This window comes from Agelaius tricolor, unplaced genomic scaffold (genome assembly GCF_023055355.1).
Source record: "Agelaius tricolor isolate 1412-34295 unplaced genomic scaffold, bAgeTri1.0.p SCAF_43, whole genome shotgun sequence".
Lineage (NCBI taxonomy): Eukaryota > Metazoa > Chordata > Aves > Passeriformes > Icteridae > Agelaius > Agelaius tricolor.
In genome coordinates this window covers 1,785,291-1,808,427 of record NW_027269303.1, presented here as the reverse complement: position 1 = coordinate 1,808,427, position 23,137 = coordinate 1,785,291, and the positions used below count along the sequence as shown (strand labels likewise).

Sequence of the window (23,137 nt, the reverse complement as noted above, 5' to 3'; positions counted from 1 at the left end):
GACTTTCAGCACAGCCCTGCCCCTGTTCCCTCCCGTGTGCAGCGGTGTCACAGCAGCCTGAGGCACCTGGGAGCCCTCAGTGCCAGCAGGGACTTGAGATGGCAGCCCTGGGCTCCTGGAGGCTGTGCAAGGAACGGAGCTGGGCACTCCCTGTCCATGGGGAGCTTGCAGATGGAAAAGGCTGCTGTGCCCAGGCAGCTCCAAGGGCACAGAAAGGAGGCTCTGGAGCACTGGATCTGTGCCAGTGCCACAGTCCTGGGCAGCAGCCAGCCAGCCCTGGGGGAACAGAGGGCACAGCACGAGGGACAGAAGCAGGCAAGGGCAGAGACTGGAGAGAGCCAGAGCCAGGAGCAGGAACAGCTGCTCCATTGCACTCTTGGAGAAAGCTCTTGGCTGGTTCAGAGCGCTGAAAGGCATGAAGGGCAGAGAGGAGCCACAGCAAACAATGCTCCTGTTTGCACAGCCTCCCCTCTCCGTGTCCCAGAAGGAATTGCATGGACTGTGCTCTTCTCTCCGAGTCGTCTCGTTCAGCATGAGCAGCTCAGCACCAGGAGCTGAAGGAGCTGAAGCCTCAGGCCACAGGAGCTGGGCAAGAGGAGACTTTCTGAGCAAATGAATGCTGCTAACATGGACCCAGCTGAATGCAGTGGATAGAATCATGGAATCACAGAATCCTTTCTGTTGGAAAAGCCCTCTGAGCTCACCCAGTGCAGCCACTCACCCAGCAGTGCCAAGCCCAGCACTAAAGCACGTCCCTGAAGTGCCAAGGCCTGGACAGCAGCCCTGAGTGAGGCCTGGACAGCAGGCCCTGAGCCCAAGGTGGCCTCTGGATGAACCTTGCAACCAAAGGTTATCTTTGTATCTGCTCCCTGATGAAATATGCATGGTCATTAGCACTGTGATAGATGTAGCCACTCCTTAGTGAAACATGTATTGACCTTTGTGTATTTAGAAGCTGGACAAGGCCATGAAATCTGACATCTGGCCTTGTTTGGGGCTGAATGGTCAAAGTCACCTCCCTTGGTTCCTCCTGGGGCCCTGGCCAGGCTTTGGGAGGAACCCAAGAGGAGGATGAAACCAGATGTTGCCACACTAGCAGTGCTGTCAGTTTGTCCATTCAGCACTGTCAGAGCTGGGCCCTCTCCCAGCGGGGTTGGAGCCTCACCTGTGGCTGGAGGCACCTGCAGGAATTGCCAGTGCCCAGGAGTGGCTCTGCAGCCCTTGGCTGTGACAGCTTCCCCAGCTGCTGTGTGGGTCTGGGGCATGGTAAAGGCTGAGGGTAACTGGGGCTGGATCTTTCTCAATCACTGCAGGCAATCTTTGGTGGGGATGGTTGGGTGCATTGCTGAGCTGCTCCTGTTGTGATTCTTTGCTGCTTTGAGCTGCAGGAAATGACACTGATTCCTTCAGTTGGTGTCTGTGTCTTTGGTGCTGACCCTGCCCACTGGTAAAACAAAACTGGCCCAGTCTGGCCAGATCCCAACAAAATGTCACTTGTTCAATGTAAATGTGAGGAATCAGTGCCATCAGAAATTCCCAGATGGGAAGCCCTTCCCTGGAGTTCCCTGGCTCTGGAGTGGGCTGAGGTCAGAGCCCCGTGGGAGCAGTGGGGCAGTCGGGTAAAAGAGGCTGAAGCCCTGGATGGCTTCAAATGCATCCAAAAATTGCACATGGAAAAGGAAAAGAACTTGTGGGCTTGGGAAGACGGGGGTGAATTTTGTTAACAACACATTGGAAACAGAACCAACAGAAGGAAAAACTGTTGTTGTAACACTCCCACATGGAGTGACAGAAGGTTTTAATCTTGAGCTCAGGTTCATTTGGACAAGTGAAATATTATCATTATTATTATTATTATTATTATCATTATCATTATCATTATCATTATCATTATTATTGTAATACTTATATGTAATATAACACAATAATTTATATTTTTATCTATGTATTTAAAAATTGATAATGTGAAATAATGCTGACAATACTAATTTGTCAGCTTTGTCTGCTCACTCTGACACTAAATACTCTACAGAAAAGGACTGGCCAGGACCCAAATGTCAGTGGTAAACTTTGTGAATTGTATACAAGGAATAAATGAGGAAGGGATGAAATTGGCTGTTTTTACAGGATTTGCTGATACTGTGATGCAGAATGCTTTTTCTATTACTGTGAGAAATGCAGTGATTAAGACTGCTGGGTTTTTCATATCCCAGACAATCCACAAGCTGCAGGATTGGTTGAATGGGTGAAGGGGTTGTTAAAAGAGCAGCTGAAAAAATGAGGAGATGGGAACCTGTCTCCATGGAGAACCCATCTCCCAGATGTGCTCCATGCCCTTAACAATGGCCCTCTGGGGAAATGGAAACCCCCTGGCTGTGCATGGCTGCACCCAATTCACATTAATGAACTAAATCAATTATTAGAAGAAGTGATGCTGTTAAAGTATCCAGCCTCTCATCCTGCGAGCTCCAACAAACACAAATGGGGCTCTGCAGAACTGCACGGCCTTGGATTATCTGCTTGCTGGCCAGGGAGGATCCTGGGCTATTCCAGGACAGGAATGTTGCAGGAATGTCTATCAGTGCTGGGTTTGAGGTCCAACAATCAGGAATCACCTCAATAGAAAGATGAGTAGAAGACAGTCAGAAAGAAGAAAATTCCTCATGGTGGGATTGGCTCCCAAATTGGAGGCTGCTGTGAAGTGCATTTGTGGCAGTCACTGCAATCATTGCATTGTGAGCACTTGGTGTGTTATGATTCCATGTGACACCTTGTGCTGGAAATGGAGTACTGGGACTTGTCTAAAAAGAGACACAGTCTCAAGGAAAAAAGGGGCATTTGATAAAGAACAGAGAATAGCAACTAATTAGGCATGTTTTAAAAGGAATGCAAATTGTAGCTCTGAGTAATGAACTTGAGCAGCACTTAATTGAAGAACAAGAGCTGATGCCTTTGTGCCTAATACCTAAATTTAAACTGTGTTATTGCAATTGTTCTGAAGGTTGCAGTTCATCTGTAGGTCAAAGCACTGAGTGAAGCACTGAGGCCTCAGCAGGCCCTGAGTGAGGCCTGAACAACAGGCCCTGAGGCAAAGCTGAGCTCCAGATGAACCTTCCAACCAAAGGTTATATTTGTATCCACTCATCAATGAATCATTATTAGCAATATGATCTCTGTATGTGTTCATTGGTGAAATATGGATTTACATTCCTGTATTTAGAAAGCAGGCCAGATCCCATCTGGCTTTGTTCGAGGCTGTGGGATCAAAGTCACCTCCCTTGGTTCCTCCTTGAGCCCTGGCCAGGCTTTGGGAGGAGCCAATCAGGAGAATGAAACCAGATGTTCCGACACCAGCAGTGGTGTCAGCTTGTTTGTTTAACAGTGTAAAAGCTGGGCCCTCTCACAGTGAGGTTGGAGCCTCATTGTCTGCAAAGGTGGGTGCACCTGCAGGAATTCCCAGTGTCCAGGAGTGGCTCTCCAGTCCTTGGCTGTGAAAGGGTTAAAAGCACTGTGCCCGGGCATACTTGGGAGAGAATAAGAGACACTGCACCCAATATAGAAGCTTGCAAAAATTCAGCCACGAGCTCAAGAGACAGGATGAAACTTGGCAAGAAACAGGGAACAAAACTGGCAGAAATGAAGGGCAGAGCTTGCTAAAACCAGTGAGGAAATCGCTGAAACAGCCAACAAGAGACTGTGCATGCCTAGAGGAGAAAGGTGCAAAGGGCACGGCGATGAAGACGTCCAGCCTTCATCAGGAGACCCCCGAGGAAGACGCGGAGCCTTCCTCAGTGCCAGCACCAGTGCGCGCTGCGCCTGCGCCTGGTGTATGCTAATGATGGTAATGAGTGCTGAGAGATCGTTTGCATAACCACACCTTTTCTAAGGAAAACCATGAATGTGCATAGAGTATAACCATCCATTGTAATCTCTGTGTGCTGTGTGCTGTCAGGAGGAGATATCCCCGCACACCTGGTGCTGAATAAAGCAAATCCCCCTCCCTGGGCTTTGTCTGGGAAGTGTCTCTGGGCCCCGTTTGGGGCCATCCACGTCCATGGGGTTCTGTCAAGTCCCAGTGGAACCTTGGTGCCACGTTGTTCCCCAGCCTCACAGTGCTCTCCTGCTGCCATGAGGTCCCTCCCTGTGTGACACCCTGCAGCCCTGGCTCCATCAGGGTCTCTGGGGTTCCTTGGTGCACGCCTTTCTCCCATCTGAGCCTTGCTTCCATGGGTTCCATGGACTGACAGTGGCCCTCTGCATTCCATGGGCCCAGCTAGATCACAGCAGAGCCTGGCTTTCATCAGGTTCTGATACCTGTTCTGCCAGCTGACAGGGCTGATTTAAAGAACACAGAAACCAATGGGAAGAATGGTCTTATTTTACTGTGAGTGTTAAGGCAACACAAAATTAAAATTATACATTCAATACAACTGCATGCTTGGCTTTAGCAACAAGCAAAAAGAAGCAAGGTAATGCACCTAATCATTATTATAGGAGAGAAAGGATAGGGACTGAGAAAGACACATCCCCAATTGCCTAAACACTTTACCATCATCCAGAGTCTACAGTCACTGGGGAGCCCCATTTCACAGTGAGGACCTGGAGAACTCTTGCAAGCACTTGGGAAAATCCCACGTGGTGCATCCACCCGTAGGTGAGGTCTCCGAATTTGCTCCAAAGTGGGTCCAGGTTTTTAGACCTAAATCAGCAAGTCAAAGGAACTGGATTGTATTTTTAGCCCATGAACTCCTGGGTCTCCTGGCACTTTTGCTGACCAGGAAGACCCAGGGCTTGGCCAGAGCCCAGTCCCTGGCTTGGAGGGTTTCCCCTAAAATATCCTACAAGCCTCTATTCATGTCAGTTGGGAAAATTTCTTAGAGTGACACATTTCTTGCAGGTAACTACACAAGATTATGTGAAAGTCTCCAAAGCAGCTGGTTTGGTGTTAAACACCTGCAGAAGCACCTTGGTCATCTATTTTTAGCTAACTAAAACTGATGGTGTTAGTCACATAATGCCCAGGGTTTGTCCTGTAAGCCAGCTCTGGCTGAGGGCTGCCCCTCAGGCCTGAGCACATCAGCAGCTGAAGTGACCACGACTGGGAATGGCAAAAACACCCCCTGGGACTGGCCCAGAGGCCCTGGGACTCCCTGGCATGGATCACCTCAGGAGACAGGATTTCAGGGAGCCCAAAGGACTTTGGGGAGAGCTGCTGTGGACACAGAGGGAATGGCACAGCTGGATCCCTTGCCTGGGCTCCCAGAGGACCCTTCTGCTGTGGGGCTGCTGAGAGTGGAGGAGCAGCAGGTACCCATGGCCACCCCAAAGCAGGGCCCCGTTGGCAACACAGCCCCGACCAGGGCTGCGGGACCCCATCCCTGGGATGAGTCAGGAGCTGCAGAGCTGGGAGTGCTCAGCCAGAGCCGCTGAGCCTTCAGCAGCCCCACACGGCCAGAGTGTGAGCCCAGTGGGGAGTGGGCACTGACAGGGACTGTGGGGCCTGAACCAAGGCCCAGCCCCACTGAGAGCGGCTGTGCCGGACACGCTGCAGCTCCAGGAGCAGCTGGAGCCCCAGGCAGCCAAGGGGTGCCACCATGGATGGCACCTTTCTTCCCCTCAGAAAGGACACTGGGAAGCTGGGGAAGTGTCAGTGAAAGGAGCAGGGATGGTGGGAGCTGTGGAACAGCACTGACACGAGAAACCCAAACTCTCCTGAGAAAGGAGGGCAGAAATCCCTGGTGTCCAGCATCCTGCCAGAGAAACCCATTCCCAGAATTACCAACATAAAGCCATCCTCCAATTCTCTGGATTGTGCTGCTCCTGACCCACTTACACCTTCCCCCCAGAGTGAAGCTCTGAAGTGGGATTGATGGAGGAAAGCTGAGCCCTGAGCCAGGCCAGGGTCAGTGCCAGGAGCATCCCCTGGCGCTGTTTGACAGCGGCTCTGCAGGAGCTGGGGATGCAAACAGGACAAACCTGAGCATCTCCCACCATCAGATACCTCAGAGCTCACACAGCAACATGGCCGTGGCTCTCCCAAACTGGATTTAGGAATGGCACACCTACTGCAGCCATTGGATCCAGATCAGCCCAGATCCCTTTGGGACTGTTATAAATGCGAAACTTGACTGGGCCAATATTCAAGCACAAACCGGTGCCAGCAGTGAGCGGGGCCCGTTGTTTCAGGACTGGTTCCTATGGGAAACATCCCGCTTCCCATGGCAGACATCCCGCTCCAGTCAGGCCAGCACCCCTGGGTTAGAATTTGAAGGGTCTCAGTCTCAGTCCTCGGGGAGGGCTTTAAGCTCCATCCTTGACAGCAGTTGTGAGGCATGTTATGAATAAGAAGCTTGACTAGGCCAATATTCAAGCAGCAATCAATTTATTAATTAATATAGTAAAGCATGAGCAATACAGCACTGGGTACACTGGGGGAAGTTTTCCCTCCAACTGCACACTGATAATTGAAGCCTTCAGGTATTTAAAGGGGTACTCATCAGCTTTCTCAGCAGTTTCTATTCCCAATTTTTACTCATCAGCAGTTTCTATTCCCAATTTTTATGTCACAATTCTATACACTATTGTGATTTAGTTTTAGTTTTTAGTTTTTCTCAGGATGTATCCCAGAAAGGAGTATCCCCAGATAGTGGTGGTTTGGTTTCCGAAAGAAGGAAGAAGTCTCCCAGCTGGTGAGGTCCAGCTCTCCAGATGTGGGTCCACCTTTTGATTGCAAGGACTATAAATCTCATAACAGTGATGTCCAGCTTTCCTTGGTCAAAACCATTAATCCTTGAGTTCATGTTCATCTTCCTTTCTCAAGCTGCTTTTCACTGTTTTGTTAAGGCGTGAGATAAGCATGTTTCGTTTATATATTCTAAAGCTATAGTTTCAAAGATCCTTACTACAAGCAATATTCTAAAATTATACTTCAAAAGGTTATTATTGCAAAGCTCTTTAAGGGTCAACTACAAGCAGAAAGTTCCTGTCAAAAAGCAATATCCTTAAAGCTTTAATTCAAATGCTTCTAAATCAACTTAAGACATATAAAGGTTAATTATGAACAAAGGATAGGTTCAAAGGCTTCTTCCATGCTCTACTTTCCTCAGTAATTATTAGAATCCGTCTTTATAACTGTCCCGTGGTCGGTTTCCACACATATTACAATCGCAAATACACGCGTTGCCTGTATGTACCTGACACCAAACACAGCTTTGTATTTCACAGGGGGGCACAGGGATGGCTCCTGTGAGAAGCTGCTGGAAGCTTCCACCGTGTCTGGCACAGCCAATTCCTGGTGGCTTCAAAGATGGACCTGCTGCTGGCAAAGGCTGGGCCAGTTACAAATGGTGGTAATGCCTCTGTGATAACAGATTGAAAAAGAAACCAAAATAGAGATTGTGGGGCAGTTTTAACTCCAGTCAGAGGAGAGCAAAGGGAGAACATGTGAGAAGAACAACTGTGCAGACATCAAGGTCAGTGCAGAAGGAGGGGCAGGAGGTGCTCCAGGCACTGGAGACCCAGGCACCCTGTAGGAGAGCCATGGAGAGAGGGGCCCTGCTCCCAGGCTGGAGCAGCCTGTCCCTGGAGGAATGCACCCCTGGAAGGGTGACCCATGCTGCAGCAGTTTGGGAAGGACTGTTGTCCCTGGCGTGGACTCACACTGCAGCAGTTTGCAGAGGGCTGTTGCCCCTGAAATGGACTCACATGGGAGAAGCTCCTGCAGAAGTGTCTCCCTTGGGAGGGACCCACGGTGCAGCAGGGGAACCACTCCTCTCCCTGAGCAGGGGCAGAAGCCATGGGTGATGAACTGACCATAACCCCCATTCCCTGTCTCCCTGCACTGCTGGCGTAGGAGGTAGGGCTGGAAGGAGGGAGGTGAGGATTTTATTTCCCCTTTTCCTGCTCTGACTTTGTTAGTAATAAATGAATTAATTTCACATCTCTAAGCTAAGCCTGTTTTTCCCAGGACATATTTGATGAGTGATCTCACCCAGTCCTTATCTCAACCCATGAACCCTTTATTAAATTTTCTTTGTCCAGCTGCAGAGGGGAGTGAGTGAGCAGCCCTCATGGATGCCTGGAATTTGGCCTGGGTCAACCCATGACACCTTGGTACCACAGGGTCACAAAGGACCCTGGGTTCTATGGGGTCTCATTGGTTCCATGAGGCCCTGCAGGGCCACTTAATTCAACAAGGCCTCAAAGTTTCACAGTGGTCGCCAGGATTCCACGAGGCCCTGCAATGTCAAAATGGACCTTTGGATCCATGGGGGCCCACAGTGTCACAATGGGCTCTTTTGGTTCCACAGCTTCACTATGGCCCCTCAGTTCCATGTGTCCTGCACTGTTCCATGAATCCTTAGTTCCATGAGGTCCTGTAGGGTCACAATGGTCTCCTTGGTTTCATGGTGCCACAGTTGCCATAATTTCCATGGTATCACAACTGCCCTTGGATCCCAAGAGGCCCCATCGTGTGACAATGGCCCCTTGCTTCCATGACGCCCTGCAGTGTCACAATGGTGCCCATGATTCCATCAGGCCCTGCAGTGTCACCATGGACAGTTGGTTCAATGACACTCCACAATGTCACCATGGCCCCTTGGTTCCACAGAGCCCCACTGTGTCACTGTGGTCCCTTTGGTTCCAAGACTCAGAACTGCCAGAAGGACCCTTTGGTTCCATAGAGCCCCACTGTGTCACTGTGGTCCCTTTGGTTCCAAGGCTCAGAAGTGCCAGAATGACCCTTTGGTTCCATCAGGCCTTGAAGGTTCACAATGGTCTCCATGGTTTCATGAGTACCCCCTGTGTCACAAGAGACTCTTGGGTCCCTGAAGTTCTTCAGTGTCACAATGGGCCCTTGGTTCCATGAGGTTTGGTAGAGTCCCAATTGACTCCTTGGTTCCATGAAGCCCTGCTGTGTCACAATGCCCATGGTTCCATGAGTTTCCATGGTGTCACCACGGTCTCCTTGGATCCCCAGTATCACCATGGTCTCCTTGGTACCATCCAGGCCTTGTAACAAGAGATACTGAGCCATTTTGTGCCTTAGATGAAAGGCTGCAGAACTCATGGTTATGAGGCTGTGTCACTGATAAGAAACAAAAACCATCTGAATCTGAACGCAAAATATCATCTCAAGTACCTTCAATCCAGGCCTCGACAGAGGTAGAAAACACAAACAGAGATTCCACAGTAAATCAAAAACAGGGACCATCTTTTGAATGCAGGCAAAATGCATTCAAGTGCATTCCAATGCACTCGATATGATGGGAGGTGACGATCCCCTATTCCAAGAGTGAACTTAAGAAGGGCTGACTATTGAAGGAACCACAGAGAAGCACAATATAAGAAAAGCAGGTGGCATAGGTAATTCTGGGATAGGCAGACCAGGAAGCAAGAGCAGATGAGCCAGTGTAGTCGCCACCAAGGAGATCACGCTCACATGCTGTGGGCAGCAACCCCATCAGGCCGTGTCACCATCCCCTGGCACAAGGGGGGTCACGATGGTTCGTTTTACTGATCTCAGAGCGCAAAGACACACAGCACGGGACCTTCAGTATTAACCAAAACAAATGCACCTTTCATTGAGTGCCCACAACAGATGCAACACAAGGATTAGAAAGCAGATAAAGGATAGAGAGACAGAGAAAAGGAGGGGGGGAATAGCTGCCATGAGAGAGATGAAATCCTCGTGGTCTGGCCAATAGATCTGTCTTGTCACATCGGGGAGAGTCTCAAAGTCTTTGGTTAACTCAGGGCTCTTTTATAATCTACTGCTGGGAGGGGAGCAGGATGGCACATGGAGGGAACAGTGGAGAATAAACCCATTGAGAACAGGTACAGACAGCCCAGTTCTGAACAGCACAAACCGGTGCCAGCAGGGAGCGGGGCCCGTTGTTTCAGGACTGGTTCCTATGGGAAACATCAGCTTCCCATGGCAGACATCCCGCTCCAGTCAGGCCAGCACCCCTGGGTTAGAATTTGAAGGGTCTCAGTCTCAGTCCTTGGGGAGGGCTTCAAGCTCCGTCCTTGACAGCGGTTGTGAGGCAGATGAGGGATCTTTGGACCGTCTCTTACAGACTGACATCCCAAAACATAAAAACAATCAGGCATTTCCTCTTAAAAATAACATTTACTGAATTAACAAAATTATAATTATTTTTCTTATTTATAAAAGAATTATTCTATATTTCTATTACCAAATTTGAATGTTTATAGTAAAAAATCCATACCTTTTAACAAGCAAAAAATTTATTGCTCATTGGTTCTAAGTAACACAATTCCCTTCATTGATTTATTGACCAGTGTGGCTATTGATTTCTACTTCTTTATGCTAATTAGTCCTATTTTAAATCCTTTTGTCATCTTTTTTATCATTTTCACAGACAGGAAAAATGGGGCCACTTTGGGGTCGAGGGAAACATTTCTGGGGCACATTTGGGGCAGTTCTGGGTCTGGGGAGGGAATTCAGAGAAAACTTGAGGGTCTGGAGGACCCTTGGGGCAGCCGGGTGGGCACTTGGAGGGGCACTCAGGGATTCCGAGGGACAGTTCGGGGTCCGGGCGGGCCCTTGGGGGGCTGTGATGGGGCTCTCTGGGGCGCGGGGGGTGATGGGAGCTGTAGGCGCGGGTCTGATACGGTTTAACAAGGCCGGGGAGCATCACGGGAGTTCGAGGCGCAGCTGCAATGGCTCTCGGTGGAAGCGCGGGGCATGACGGGAGATGAAGTCCTGTCTGGAAAAGCTCTGGACGTGAGCCGCGGAGCATGATGGGAGCCGTAGTCCCGGAAGTGGCTCGAACTCTTTATTTAGGGGTCTGGGAAGGCCCTTTGGGGACACTTCTGCATCCGAGACGCGACTACAGATCCTCGTGGTAACGTAAACAGTTCTAGAGAAATTGCGGGGATCTCGGGGAGTTCTAACCGGGCTCTTTAGGGCGCGGAGGACATCAGGAGTTTTAGGCGCGGGACTATTCTGAGGGGCTCTGGGGCCGCGGGGGAGGAGAGGAGATGAATTCCCGGAAGTGGCTCTACCGGCCATCTGTGGGGTTGGGAGCACTCAGGGGGTCCGGGAACGCTTCTGGGGGATCGCAAATGGGCGCTGAGGGGGCACTGAGGGATCCTGGAGGGTCTGAGGGACACTTAAGGGATAGAGGGGTTGCGGATACCGGGGTTCTGTGGGGCGCGGGGCATGACGGGCGTTGTAGTCCCGGCTCCAGTGGGGCTCAATCGGCCCGCGGGGCATGACGGGAGTGTAGGCAAAAAGGAAAGATGGCGCCCAGCCGAGGACCGCCTTCGAGGCCCCATTCCGGGCGCTGATTGGCTGCGGGTGCTGATGGGCGGAAGCCTCGGCAAATGGGATGTGGCGGAGGCGGGAGCAGCCCATTCAACCTCTCCCAGTACAGCGCAGTTCATCCCTAGTACTACCTGTACTACCCTAGTACTACCTGATGTAAACAACACCAAAGCCCTGAGAGGGTCATTAAAGTTTTCCTAGCCCAGTTATGGAAAAAGATTTCAAAGAACTTGTAAGAAATACACATTCCTATTTTAAAGGGTGTCTTGTATTTAATTTCTCTTTAGAGCAGAGGTGATAGCAGCATTCTGTGATTGATATTGACTCAGGGTCTCTCCTCAGCAGCCCTGGCCTGCTCACAGAAGCTGTGCCTGGAGCTCTGACCCAGCGTGGACAACCTTGCTCCACATTGCCCAGCCCCATCCTGTCTGTCCTCACTGCCCTGGGAGCTGCAGTGCTTGGAGAGCTGGCTGCACCCAGCCGAAGAGGGGTTTTCCCTTTTTGTGCTTTTTGCAGCAATCTCAAACTCCTGAGTTTCCCCACTGCAAACAGACACACCGCTCAGGTGTGTGCCAGCCCCAGGTGCCACCAAAGCCACTGCAGAGCTGCCCTGGGCCGGCTGCGAGGGTGGATCATCAGCCCAAGCTGCACTGGGCCACTGCAAGGGGCTGTGGCCATGGGCACTGCACTGACCCCACTGCTGGGTTTGGTTGCCACGGGCACCGAGAGAAATTAAACTCCTTGGAAACACTGGGGAGGACTGGGACATACTGGGAACGCTGTGGGACACACTGGGACATACTGGGAATGACACTGGGGAGGACTGGGACATACTGGGGACACTGGGAACATTAGGGGGAACACTGGGAGACACTGGGGCATCCTGTGGATGACACTGAGTGGGAACTGGAAGGGACTGGGAATGTACACTCAGGTGTATTGGGAGGGACTGGGCTGTACTGGGAGGGACTGGAGAGGAACTGGGGTTTTACTGGGCTGTCCTGGGAGGGATTGCAGGGGCACTGGGGTTGTACTGGGGTAGTACTGGGGATGAACTGAGCTGTACTTGGGATGAACTGCGCTGTACTGGGAGGGACTGGAGAGGTTGAATGGGCTGCTCCCGCCTCCACCGCATCCCATTTGCCAAGGCTTCCGCCCATCACCACCCGCAGCCAATCAGTGCCTGGAAAGGGGCCTCGAAGGCGGTCCTCGGCTGGGCGCCATCTTTCCTTTTTGCCTACACTCCCGTCATGCCCCGCGGGCCGATTGAGCCCCATTGGAGCCGGGACTACAACGCCCGTCATGCCCCGCGCCCCACAGACCCCCCCCCCCCCCCCCCCCCCCCGGTATCCGCCCCTTCTTTGTCCTTTAAGTGTCCCTCAGACCCTCCAGGATCCCCTGAGTGCCCCCTCAGCGCCCATTCGGGAGCCCCCAGAAGCGTCCCCGGACCCCCCAGTGCTCCCAACTCCACAGATGCCCGGTACAGCCACTTCTGGGAATTCATCCCCCGCAGCCCCAGACCCCTCAGAACAGTCCCGCGCCGAAAGCTCCTGCTGTACCCCGCACCCTAAAGAGCACTGTTAGAGCTCCCCGAGATCCCCAAAAGTTCTCTCGAACCGTTTACGTTACCACGAGGATCTCAAGTCGCGGCTCGGACCAAAAGTGTCCCTAAAGCGCCCTCCCAGACCCCTAAAAAAAGCGTTCGAATCACTTCCGGGACTACGGTTCCCATCATGCTTCGCAACGCACGTCCAGAGCTTTTCCAGACAGGACTTCATCTCCCATCATGCCCCGCGCCCCACCGAGAGCCATTGCAGCTGCGCCTCGAACTCCCGTGATGCTCCCCGGCCAGTTAACTGTATTAGACCCGTGCCTACAGCTCCCATCACCCCCCGCGCCCCAGAGAGCCCCATCAGAGCCCCCCAAGTGCTGCCCCGGACCCCGAAGTGCCCCAAATTCCCCTCCCTGACCTTCAAGGGCCCCCCGGGACCCCCAAGTGCTGCCCCGGACCCCGAACTATCCCTCGGAATCCCTGAGTGCCCCTCCAAGTGCCCACCCGGCTGCCCCAAGGGTCCTCCAGACCCTCAAGTTTTCTCTGAATTCCCTCCCCAGACCCAGAACTGCCCCAAATGTGCCCCAGAAATGTTTCCCTCGACCCCAAAGTGGCCCCATTTTTCCTGTCTGTGAAAATGATAAAAAAGATGACAAAAGGATTTAAAATAGGACTAATTAGCATAAAGAAGTAGAAATCAATAGCCACACTGGTCAATAAATCAATGAAGGGAATTGTGTTACTTAGAACCAATGAGCAATAAATTTTTTGCTTGTTAAAAGGTATGGATTTTTTACTATAAACATTCAAATTTGGTAATAGAAATATAGAATAATTCTTTTATAAATAAGAAAAATAATTATAATTTTGTTAATTCAGTAAATGTTATTTTTAAGAGGAAATGCCTGATTGTTTTTATGTTTTGGGATGTCAGTCTGTAAGAGACGGTCCAAAGATCCCTCATCTGCCTCACAACCGCTGTCAAGGACGGAGCTTGAAGCCCTCCCCAAGGACTGAGACTGAGACCCTTCAAATTCTAACCCAGGGGTGCTGGCCTGACTGGAGCGGGATGTCTGCCATGGGAAGCTGATGTTTCCCATAGGAACCAGTCCTGAAACAACGGGCCCCGCTCCCTGCTGGCACCGGTTTGTGCTGTTCAGAACTGGGCTGTCTGTACCTGTTCTCAATGGGTTTATTCTCCACTGTTCCCTCCATGTGCCATCCTGCTCCCCTCCCAGCAGTAGATTATAAAAGAGCCCTGAGTTAACCAAAGACTTTGAGACTCTCCCCGATGTGACAAGACAGATCTATTGGCCAGACCACGAGGATTTCATCTCTCTCATGGCAGCTATTCCCCCCCTCCTTTTCTCTGTCTCTCTATCCTTTATCTGCTTTCTAATCCTTGTGTTGCATCTGTTGTGGGCACTCAATGAAAGGTGCATTTGTTTTGGTTAATACTGAAGGTCCCGTGCTGTGTGTCTTTGCGCTCTGAGATCAGTAAAACGAACCATCGTGACCCCCCTTGTGCCAGGGGATGGTGACACGGCCTGATGGGGTTGCTGCCCACAGCATGTGAGCGTGATCTCCTTGGTGGCGACTACACTGGCTCATCTGCTCTTGCTTCCTGGTCTGCCTATCCCAGAATTACCTATGCCACCTGCTTTTCTTATATTGTGCTTCTCTGTGGTTCCTTCAATAGTCAGCCCTTCTTAAGTTCACTCTTGGAATAGGGGATCATCACCTCCCATCATATCGAGTGCATTGGAATGCATTCAATGCATTTTGCCTGCATTCAAAATATGGTCCCTGTTTTTGATTTAATGTGAAATCTCTGTTTGTATTTTCTACCTCTGTCGAGGCCTGGATTGAAGGTACTTGAGATGATATTTTGCGTTCAGATTCAGGTGGTTTTTGTTTCTTATCAGTGACACAGCCTGACAACCATGAGTTCTGCAGCCTTTCATCTAAGGCACAAAATGGCTCAGTACCTCTTGTTACAAGGCCTGGATGGTACCAAGGAGACCATGGTGATACTGGGGATCCAAGGAGACCGTGGTGACACCATGGAAACTCATGGAACCGTGGGCATTGTGACACAGCAGGGCTTCATGGAACCAAGGAGTCAATTGGGACTCTACCAAACCTCATGGAACCAAGGGCCCATTGTGACACTGAAGAACTTCAGGGACCCAAGAGTCTCTTGTGACACAGGGGGTACTCCTGAAACCATGGAGACCATTTTGAACCTTCAAGGCCTGATGGAACCAAAGGGTCATTCTGGCACTTCTGAGCCCTGGAACCAAAGGGACCACAGTGACACAGTGGGGCTCTGTGGAACCAAGGGGCTGTGGTGACATTGTGGAGTGTCATTGAACCAACTGTCCATGGTGACACTGCAGGGCCTGATGGAATCATGGGCACCATTGTGACGCTGCAGGGCGCCATGGAAGCAAGGGGCCATTGTCACACGATGGGGCCTCTTGGGATCCAAGGGCAGTTGTGATTCCATGGAAATTATGGCAACTGTGTCACCATGAAACCAAGGAGACCATTGTGACCCTACAGACCCCATGGAACTAAGGATTCATGGAACAGTGCAGGACACATGGAACCGAGGGGCCATAGTGAAGCTGTGGAACCAAAAGAGCCCATTGTGACACTGTGGGCCCCCATGGATCCAAAGGTCCATATTGACATTGCAGGGGCTCATGGAATTAGATGAGATTTATAGTCCTTGCAATTAAAATGTGGACCCACATCTGCAGAGCCAGACCCCACCATGTGGGAGACTTCTTCCTTCTTTCAGAAACCGAACCACCCCCATCTAGGGATACTCCTTTCTGGGAAACATCCTGAGAAAAACTAAATCACAATAGTGTATAGAATTGTGAGGTAAAAATTGGGAATAGAAACTGCTGAGAAAGCTGATGAGTACCCCTATAAATACCCGTAAGCCTCAACTATGGGTGTGCAGTTGGAGGGAAAACCTCCCGCACGGTACCCAGCACTGTATTGCTCATGCTTTAACATATTAATTAATAAATTGATTGTTGCTTGAATATTGGGCTAGTCAAGCTTCTCATTTATAACACAGTGCTCAGTGGATGCTCGAGGGGTCTCTGTACCTCATGCCCTGGGAATGCTTGGGAGGGGCTGGGGGGGTTGTCCCTGTCCCTGTCACCCCAGGCCATTCCCCAGGGTTGTCCCTGTCCCTGTCACCCCAGGCCATTCCCCAGGAGTGTCCCTGTCCCTGTCACCCCAGGCCATTCCCCAGGGGTGTCCCTGTCCCTGTCACCCCAGGCCATTCCCCAGGGGCTGTCCCTGTCCCTGTCACCCCAGGCCATTCCCCAGGGGTGTCCCTGTCCCTGTCACCCCAGGCCATTCCCCAGGGGTCTCCATCATTCTCACCCAGGGAATGCCTGGGGGGTCTCCCTCCCTCTCTCCCCTGTGCCAGGGGGTGCTCAGGGCAGTCTCTGTCCCTCTCAGCCCAGGGGAATCTCGGGGCTCTCTGTCCCCTGGCCCTGGGGGATGCTCGGGGGGTCTCCATCCCTCTGGCCTCAGGCAATGCCTGTGCAGGGCTGGGCACCAGGGGCTCTGTGTCCCTCTCACCGCTGAGGCTGCTCGGGGCTGGGGGGGCTCTGCCACCTTCTCACCCCTGGGGAGGCCGGGGGGGTCTCTGTCCCTCTCAGCCCTGCTGGGACCCCACCCAAACATCATCGGGGTCACAGGGACAGAGACACCCCCAAAGCCCCAGAAGGGCTGAACCTGGGATTTGGTTTGGGGCTGAGGATTTAGGAAGGGGCTGGAATTGGGTCTGGGCTTGGAGTTGGGGCTGAGATTTGGATTAGAGCTGGGATTGGGGTTAAGGCTAGAGATGGGATTGGCTTTAGGGCTGGGGTTGGGATCAGGTCTGGGGCTAGACGAGTCTGGCACTGGGATGGGATTAAATTCAGAACTGTGAGTGTGTCTTAATGTGGAGTGAGACTGAAACCAGGATCAGGGTCAGGTTTGGGACTGAGCTCACTCAGAGCGAGAAAGGGGGGATGTCAGTGTGGGAAGGTTTGGGGAAAATCCTGTTTTGGGGAAAAACAAGGTGTGAATGCCTTGGGTTGGGGATTCCTCCCACCCAAGTCCATTTCTAGAAGTCACCTGATGTCCAAAAATCAAGAGTGCATAAAAAAGCACCACCAGGAGTGTCCCATTTCCAGTCTCATCCCTCTGGGGTTCTGGTGGTCCCCCATCTCAGGGCTGCTGGGGATCCCATGAGTCCTGGGGATCCCCCCCTCTCCAGGATCCTGCTTAGGGATGCTGCGGGGTTTAGGGGTCCCGCTCTCCAGCCCCCTCAATCCAGTCACTTGGGGCTCCCCCCACTCCCCACCACCCTACCCTGATTTAGGGCAAATTTGGGAGAATATCCCCAAAAGGGGTTTCCTCTAGACAGGAGATTCAAGCAGATTCTTCCGCAGCTGATTCAGTAAAATATTTCCTTGGAGAAAATTGTAAAAACTCTGTTTATTTAGCAGGCAAAGCATTCACCAGCAAAACAAATGAACAATATTAAACAATAAAAACTCTTGCTGCTCCAAAAGAGATGACAAACTCACAGTTCTTCCGTGCACTGTAGCTGGGCTCACTCAGTCTCTTATCAGTCTCTTATCAGTCTCTTATCAGTCCCTCCAGTGCTGGAAATGCCATGGCCCAGGCCCCGCCAGGTGGGCCACAGGTGGGAGCTGCCAGTGCAGTACTGGGTGTTCAGCCCAAAGCAAGTTTAAACAGCTCCAAAGAAAAAGAAAAATCACAGTCCAGGGAACTTCTCTGTCTCAGAGAGCTAAAAACTAACTAAAAGCAAAGGAGAGCTCTGTCCTGCCCTCTGTCCATCCAGGAGCTGGAATGTGGAGGAGTGAGTGCAGTGTATGAAAACAAACTGCAGCTTCTTCCTCCTCCCCTTGGCTCTCAGAACCAGCCTTAAAGGTGCAGAACTCATTTCTGGGCTAAACGGACCGATGGGGCACGAGCATCATGAAGTCACCCCAGGACGCGCCCCTGTCAGGGTCAGGGGGTCCCGTCCCCGCCTCATCTCCGGGCTGCCGGGGGTGCCCCAGCTCCGGTATCGCCCCTTCCCCTCTCCCCGCCCCGGGGGTCCCCCGTTCCACAGCCCCGGCTCTCACGGGGATCCCCAAAACCAATGTCCCGCCCCGTCGGTACCGGGCCATCCCCACGTGGACCCCCGGGACCCTCCCGAGGGGCGATCGCGGCTCCTCTGGCCCCGAAAAAGCTCCTCTTAGGGAGCCCGGAGATATCCGGGGCTCGAGTCCGGGATCTGCCGGCTCCGAACACGCTCCAAAAAAATCCTCCTGGAGACCCCTGGCTGGAGTTATTTGGGAATTTAGCTACTTGAGCTGGTCTTCTTGTAGGAGTTTCAGCAGCCTTGTGTTCCTCACCCTGGAGTAAATGAACCTTGTCAGTCTCGCTGGTATCATTTGCTCCCTTTCCTCCAATGATTTTAACAAACTTTTCACGGAAGGACAACAAAATATTTTCTTTTTCACTGGCCACCCACAACAGCCATTTTCCTCATCAGTTCTCCCATAAGTTCCGCGGGAAGAAGGAGGGACTGTTTCCAAGTTTCCAAGAGTTCCTCCAGAGAGAACCACAACCTCCTCAGAGTAGGGAACCGTGCTGTTGTCAAAGGCACTTGGGGTCAGAGAAGGGTGGCCTAAACTCACTGTGCCAAAATAGTCTCGCAATCTGGATAAGAAAATTTCCAGAGAGATGCCTCCGCCTCAATTAAGGTGCTAATGAGACCAAATCCAAGGTGGATTTTAATTGAACAGTAAATGTGAGGTAGAGAGAGAGTTGGAATGAAAGAGAAACCGGGGGAGAGCAAGGGAGTGACAGGGACAGAGACCTCCCCTGGGGCAGGGCAAGTGTGACATTGTCCCCTGTGTGTGTGGCCTTCCCGGGGTGGGGGTTTTACACCTGAGCCAGTTTGGATAAGGGGGGTGGTGTTCACCCCCTGAGCAGGGATTCTCCCACTGTTTCAGGCTGCAGTGTAAGATGGAACCAAATGCATGTTTTCAATGCCCATCTTCATCAACTGCTATCAACAGGTGGGGCAGTGTTCTTGATCTCTTCCATGACTCAGCCCTGATAATGCCCTCCAGGGGAGATATCTTCTGTGAATGGGCCATTGAGTGTCACTGCAGGACTGATAAAATTCCATCCTCCCATTGTGGGATGCTCCGCCCAGGGGGAGGATCCAAGCATTCCTACCTGGATATAAGCTGAGCCTTGCAACACCAGGAGCAGCTTGCCTACTGGATTCCCAGAGGACAAGAGCTCCAGAACCACCCCTGGACCTTCAGAGGAAGACCAGACCCTTCTACAGGATCACTGCTTGGACAGAATCACGTTCATCACTCCAACAGGACTGCAGCCACCATTTAATGGGACTGCTGCCACCACCCTGACCAGACACAGGGTGTCAGGTTATATCCTGACTCTGTCAGTTTAAGGCAGTGTTTCTGCATCATTGCCTTGATCTTCATTTTCTTATTAGATTGTAATCCTGGTTTACACCCTCCCCACGTTTGCCTTCAAACAAGTACAAAACTCAATGTACTTATCCCTTGTTTTCTTCCCAAAACAGGATTTTCCATCCCGTAAACTTGGCCAGATGGAAGAGGAGTCTGCGAGGAAGAAGAAGGTACCCCAGGAGCCCCAGGCAGGTGAGGAGGAAGTCAGTGCCCCTTTCCCCCTCTCTCCTGCTCCATCTCCCAGCCCAGCACAGCCCCCGGCTGCAGGACAACCCTGCTGCCAACCCCGTCCTGCTGGGGATGCACTGGGGGGATCTCCTTCCCCTTCCCTCTGGCACGGAGGCAAATCCCATCCTCTCCTTGTCCTTCCTTCCCTAGAAAAGGAGCTGAGGATGGAGACCAGGGAGGACAAATCCCCACAGCAGAAACTCATGGAAGAGGCCATTTTGAGTGGCTCCACAGTGCAGAATTCCAACAGGGAGGAAAAGCCCCAGAGATCCCAACAGGGAGGAGGGGCTCAAAACCCAGCCCAGGGTGCTCTGAGGAGGAAAGACCCACCCTGAGCCAGGAAGGTGGACAGAGCTCAGAGCTGGTGGCCCATGGGCAGCTTCATGATGGGGAGAAGCCCCACAAGTGCTTGGAGTGTGGGAAGAGCTTCAGGCAGAGCAGCACCCTGATCAGCCACCAGATGATCCACACTGGGGAATGGCCCTACGAGTGTGGGGAGTGTGGGAAGGGCTTCAGCTGCAGCTCTGCCCTCATCATCCACCAACGCATCCACACTGGGGAGAGGCCCTACGAGTGTCCTGAGTGCCAGAAGAGGTTTCACACCAGCTCTGACCTCGCCAGGCACCGGCAGATTCACACAGAAGAAAGGCCCTTCCACTGCCCTGATTGTGGGAAGGGCTTCAAGCGCAAGTCCCACCTCATCAGGCACCAGCTCATCCACACTGGGGAGAGACCCTACGAGTGCCCCACGTGTGGGAAGAGGTTTTGGACCAGCTCAAATTTCCGCCTGCATGAGCGCATTCACACGGATGAGAGGCCCTTCTACTGCCCTGACTGCGGGAAGAGCTTCAAGCACAATTCCACCCTCATCAGGCACCAGCGCATCCACACTGGGGAGAGGCCCTACGAGTGTCCCCAGTGTGGGAAGAGCTTCACCAGCAGCTCTCATTTGACAAGACACCAACGGAGCCACCAGTAAATGAAGCCCTGCAAGTGCCTCGATTGCAGGAACAGCTTCATGCACCACTCCAGCTTCATCCCCCATGGGAGAAGCCAGATTGGAAAGAGCCCTGGTGATCCATGTTCCCTGTGATCCATGCTGGGAAGACACCTGTACCTTTTCCTGCCCTTTGCCAATGACCTGATGTGGCATTGAAAAACATGAGGGTCTGGCCATGGCCCTGTCATTACTTTCAGTCCCACCTCAGATCATTGCCAGGGACAGGAAAGGGACTCTCTCTCTCTCCCTGAGGAGAAGGGTGTCCTTTCCAGGCAAGAAATATTGTAGCCAGGCAGACCCTGTGAGCTGTGTTGTAGTTTTCCCTGTAAACAGTTTTATTTATTCCTTCTGTTATCAATATTGTTTCTGTTCCTGTTTGTTCTTTATCTCGTTGCTGTTCCCAATAAATTGTTCTTATCCCAGTCCGGGATCTTTGCCTTTTGTGCTTTCCATGGGAGGCGGGAGGGCAGCGAGGGCAGCACGGTTTTAGTGGGAGCAGGAAATTGGGGAATCCCATTCCTGAAGCCCGGCCCGTGGAAAGCGAGCATCCCAGCTGGTGCCAGCCCTGGTGGCCATGGCAGCAGCCTTGGGAGCGGGTCCCTGGCTGGGGCTGTGGGAACCTCTTCCCTCTGGTGTCCAGGGACAGGAGTGGAGGGAGCGGCTGCAGCTGAGTTGGAGCAGGCTCAGGTTGGATGTCAGGAAAAGGTTTTTGCCCAGAGGCTGCTGGGGCCCTGGCCAGGCTCCCCAGGGAAGGGTCCCAGCTCCAGGGCTCTCTGAGCTGCAGCAGCGTTTGGCCAGCACTGCCAGGCCCAGGCTGGCATTGTTGGGGTGTCCTGTGCAGGGCCAGCAGTTGGACTGGAGGATCCTGATGGGTCCCTCCCAGCTCAGCCAATTCTGTGCTTCTGGGATCCCATCAGCCTGGGGATGGGGGCTGCCAATGGTTGCCATGGCAACGGGCTCTGGCTGCAGGCCTGAGCTGGTGTCCATGGCAACCAGCCCTGGCATGGGGTCTCCATGGAGCTGCCAAGGGACTGAGCATAGCAACAGGGGGCTGGTGATGGTTGCCATGGAAACTGACCATAGCAACAGGGGTCTGGGGATGGTTGCCATGGAAACTGACCATAGCAACAGGGGGCTGGGGATGGTTGCCATGGAAACTGACCATAGCAACAGGGTTCCTGGTGATGGTTCCCTGCTAAGGATCCGATTTGTCACAGGCCCTCAGAGGGGTTCCGTGGGTATCTTTCCAAGAGTCTCCAGGCTGTTCCAGAGCTGGAATGTTACAGGCAGGGACAGGAGCTCCATGGACACCTCCCAGGGCTTTCTGGGAATGGTAAAGAGCCCTGTGGTCAGAGGCAGTCACAGCCATGCCATGGTGACATCCCAGGGCACCTTGGGCTGCAAAGGCACCCATCTGTCACAGGCACTCACGGGGGCTACATGGTGACATCCCAGGAGTGCCCAGGCTGCCAACGAGCCGGGATGGCCCAGACACTCACAGGGGCTCCTGTCATGGGCACAGTGGGAGCTTCAGGCAAAAGCTTTATTTCTTTATTTCAGAAATTCCTGCTGAGACATGAGGTAGAGAAATGTCACCCAACAGACACCATGGATCCTCAAACCCCTGCAGGACCCCTAGACTCTTAAAATTCCTTCTAAGAGAGGAGTCTGGGACCAGCTGGATCCAATCCCAGCCCCAGAATTTGTCAAAGGTCTAAAAGATTGACCTGGTGGAATTCAACTTTAACACAATTTGTCCCGCAGGAATAATGATGGAATACCAGATAAATTATTATAAATATGTCTCTTAATATTTCTGATCATGATCGTACAGAAAGATCTCTAAGCAGAGTTATTTAATCCACAGTTCAGGAGCTGTAACAAATATTAGAACATAGTGCTCTAGGCAGCAATTTTGAAGTCAGCAGGGCCTTGCTGGAGTTGTTGGCGCCCATTGCAGGCAGAGCCTCCTGCTCCAGCAGGAACTGCCTTTCCTGTGCCATCAGCAGGGCAGGTCCCGCTGCAGGAAAAGCCCCAGGCCAGCCCCAGCACAGGGAAGGCCTCGGGCACAAGGGCAGAGTGCCGTGCTGGGAGCTGTGCCAGGGAGAGCCTGAGGCACCAAAGGCACCTTGGCAGCAGCAGCTGCTTGCAGGCCATGGCCAGAAGCCTCCCTTGGCAGCCCGGCCTGGTGGCCACCACTGCAGAGCTGCTGCCTCAGGGCTCATTCCTGGCTGGCCTCTGAAAAGCCACTTCTGCCCCAGGAGCCTGACTGGGAAGCCATTGGCCCCAGCACCTTGGGGACAAGATATCAATGACAAAACTCTTCATGCCAGCAGAGCCAAGGCAGGGGCAGAGGAAAGGGCAGAGCCAGGCCCAGGGGACAGGGCTGCCAGGGTGATGGCTGTGAGGTCAGTGCCCCTGCAGCAGCCTGGCTGCCCTGAGCAGACATTCTGGCCAGAAGCGTTGTGAGGGCACCCAGCACATCAGAGAACCCACACTACAGGAATTCTATCCTTGGGGATGAGAGG

At 52.4% G+C, this 23,137-nt stretch overlaps 1 protein-coding gene across 1 annotated transcript in view; it reads left to right on the top strand.

Annotated features, from left to right (window-relative positions):
- LOC139604076 (uncharacterized) overlaps nucleotides 1-23,137 on the top strand; it is a 1,261,625-nt gene that overhangs the window by 969,228 nt on the left and 269,260 nt on the right. Inside the window, 1 exon segment of the mRNA XM_071455063.1 lies at nucleotides 19,969-20,577. Within this exon segment, the coding sequence (XP_071311164.1) occupies nucleotides 19,969-20,577 (609 nt within the window).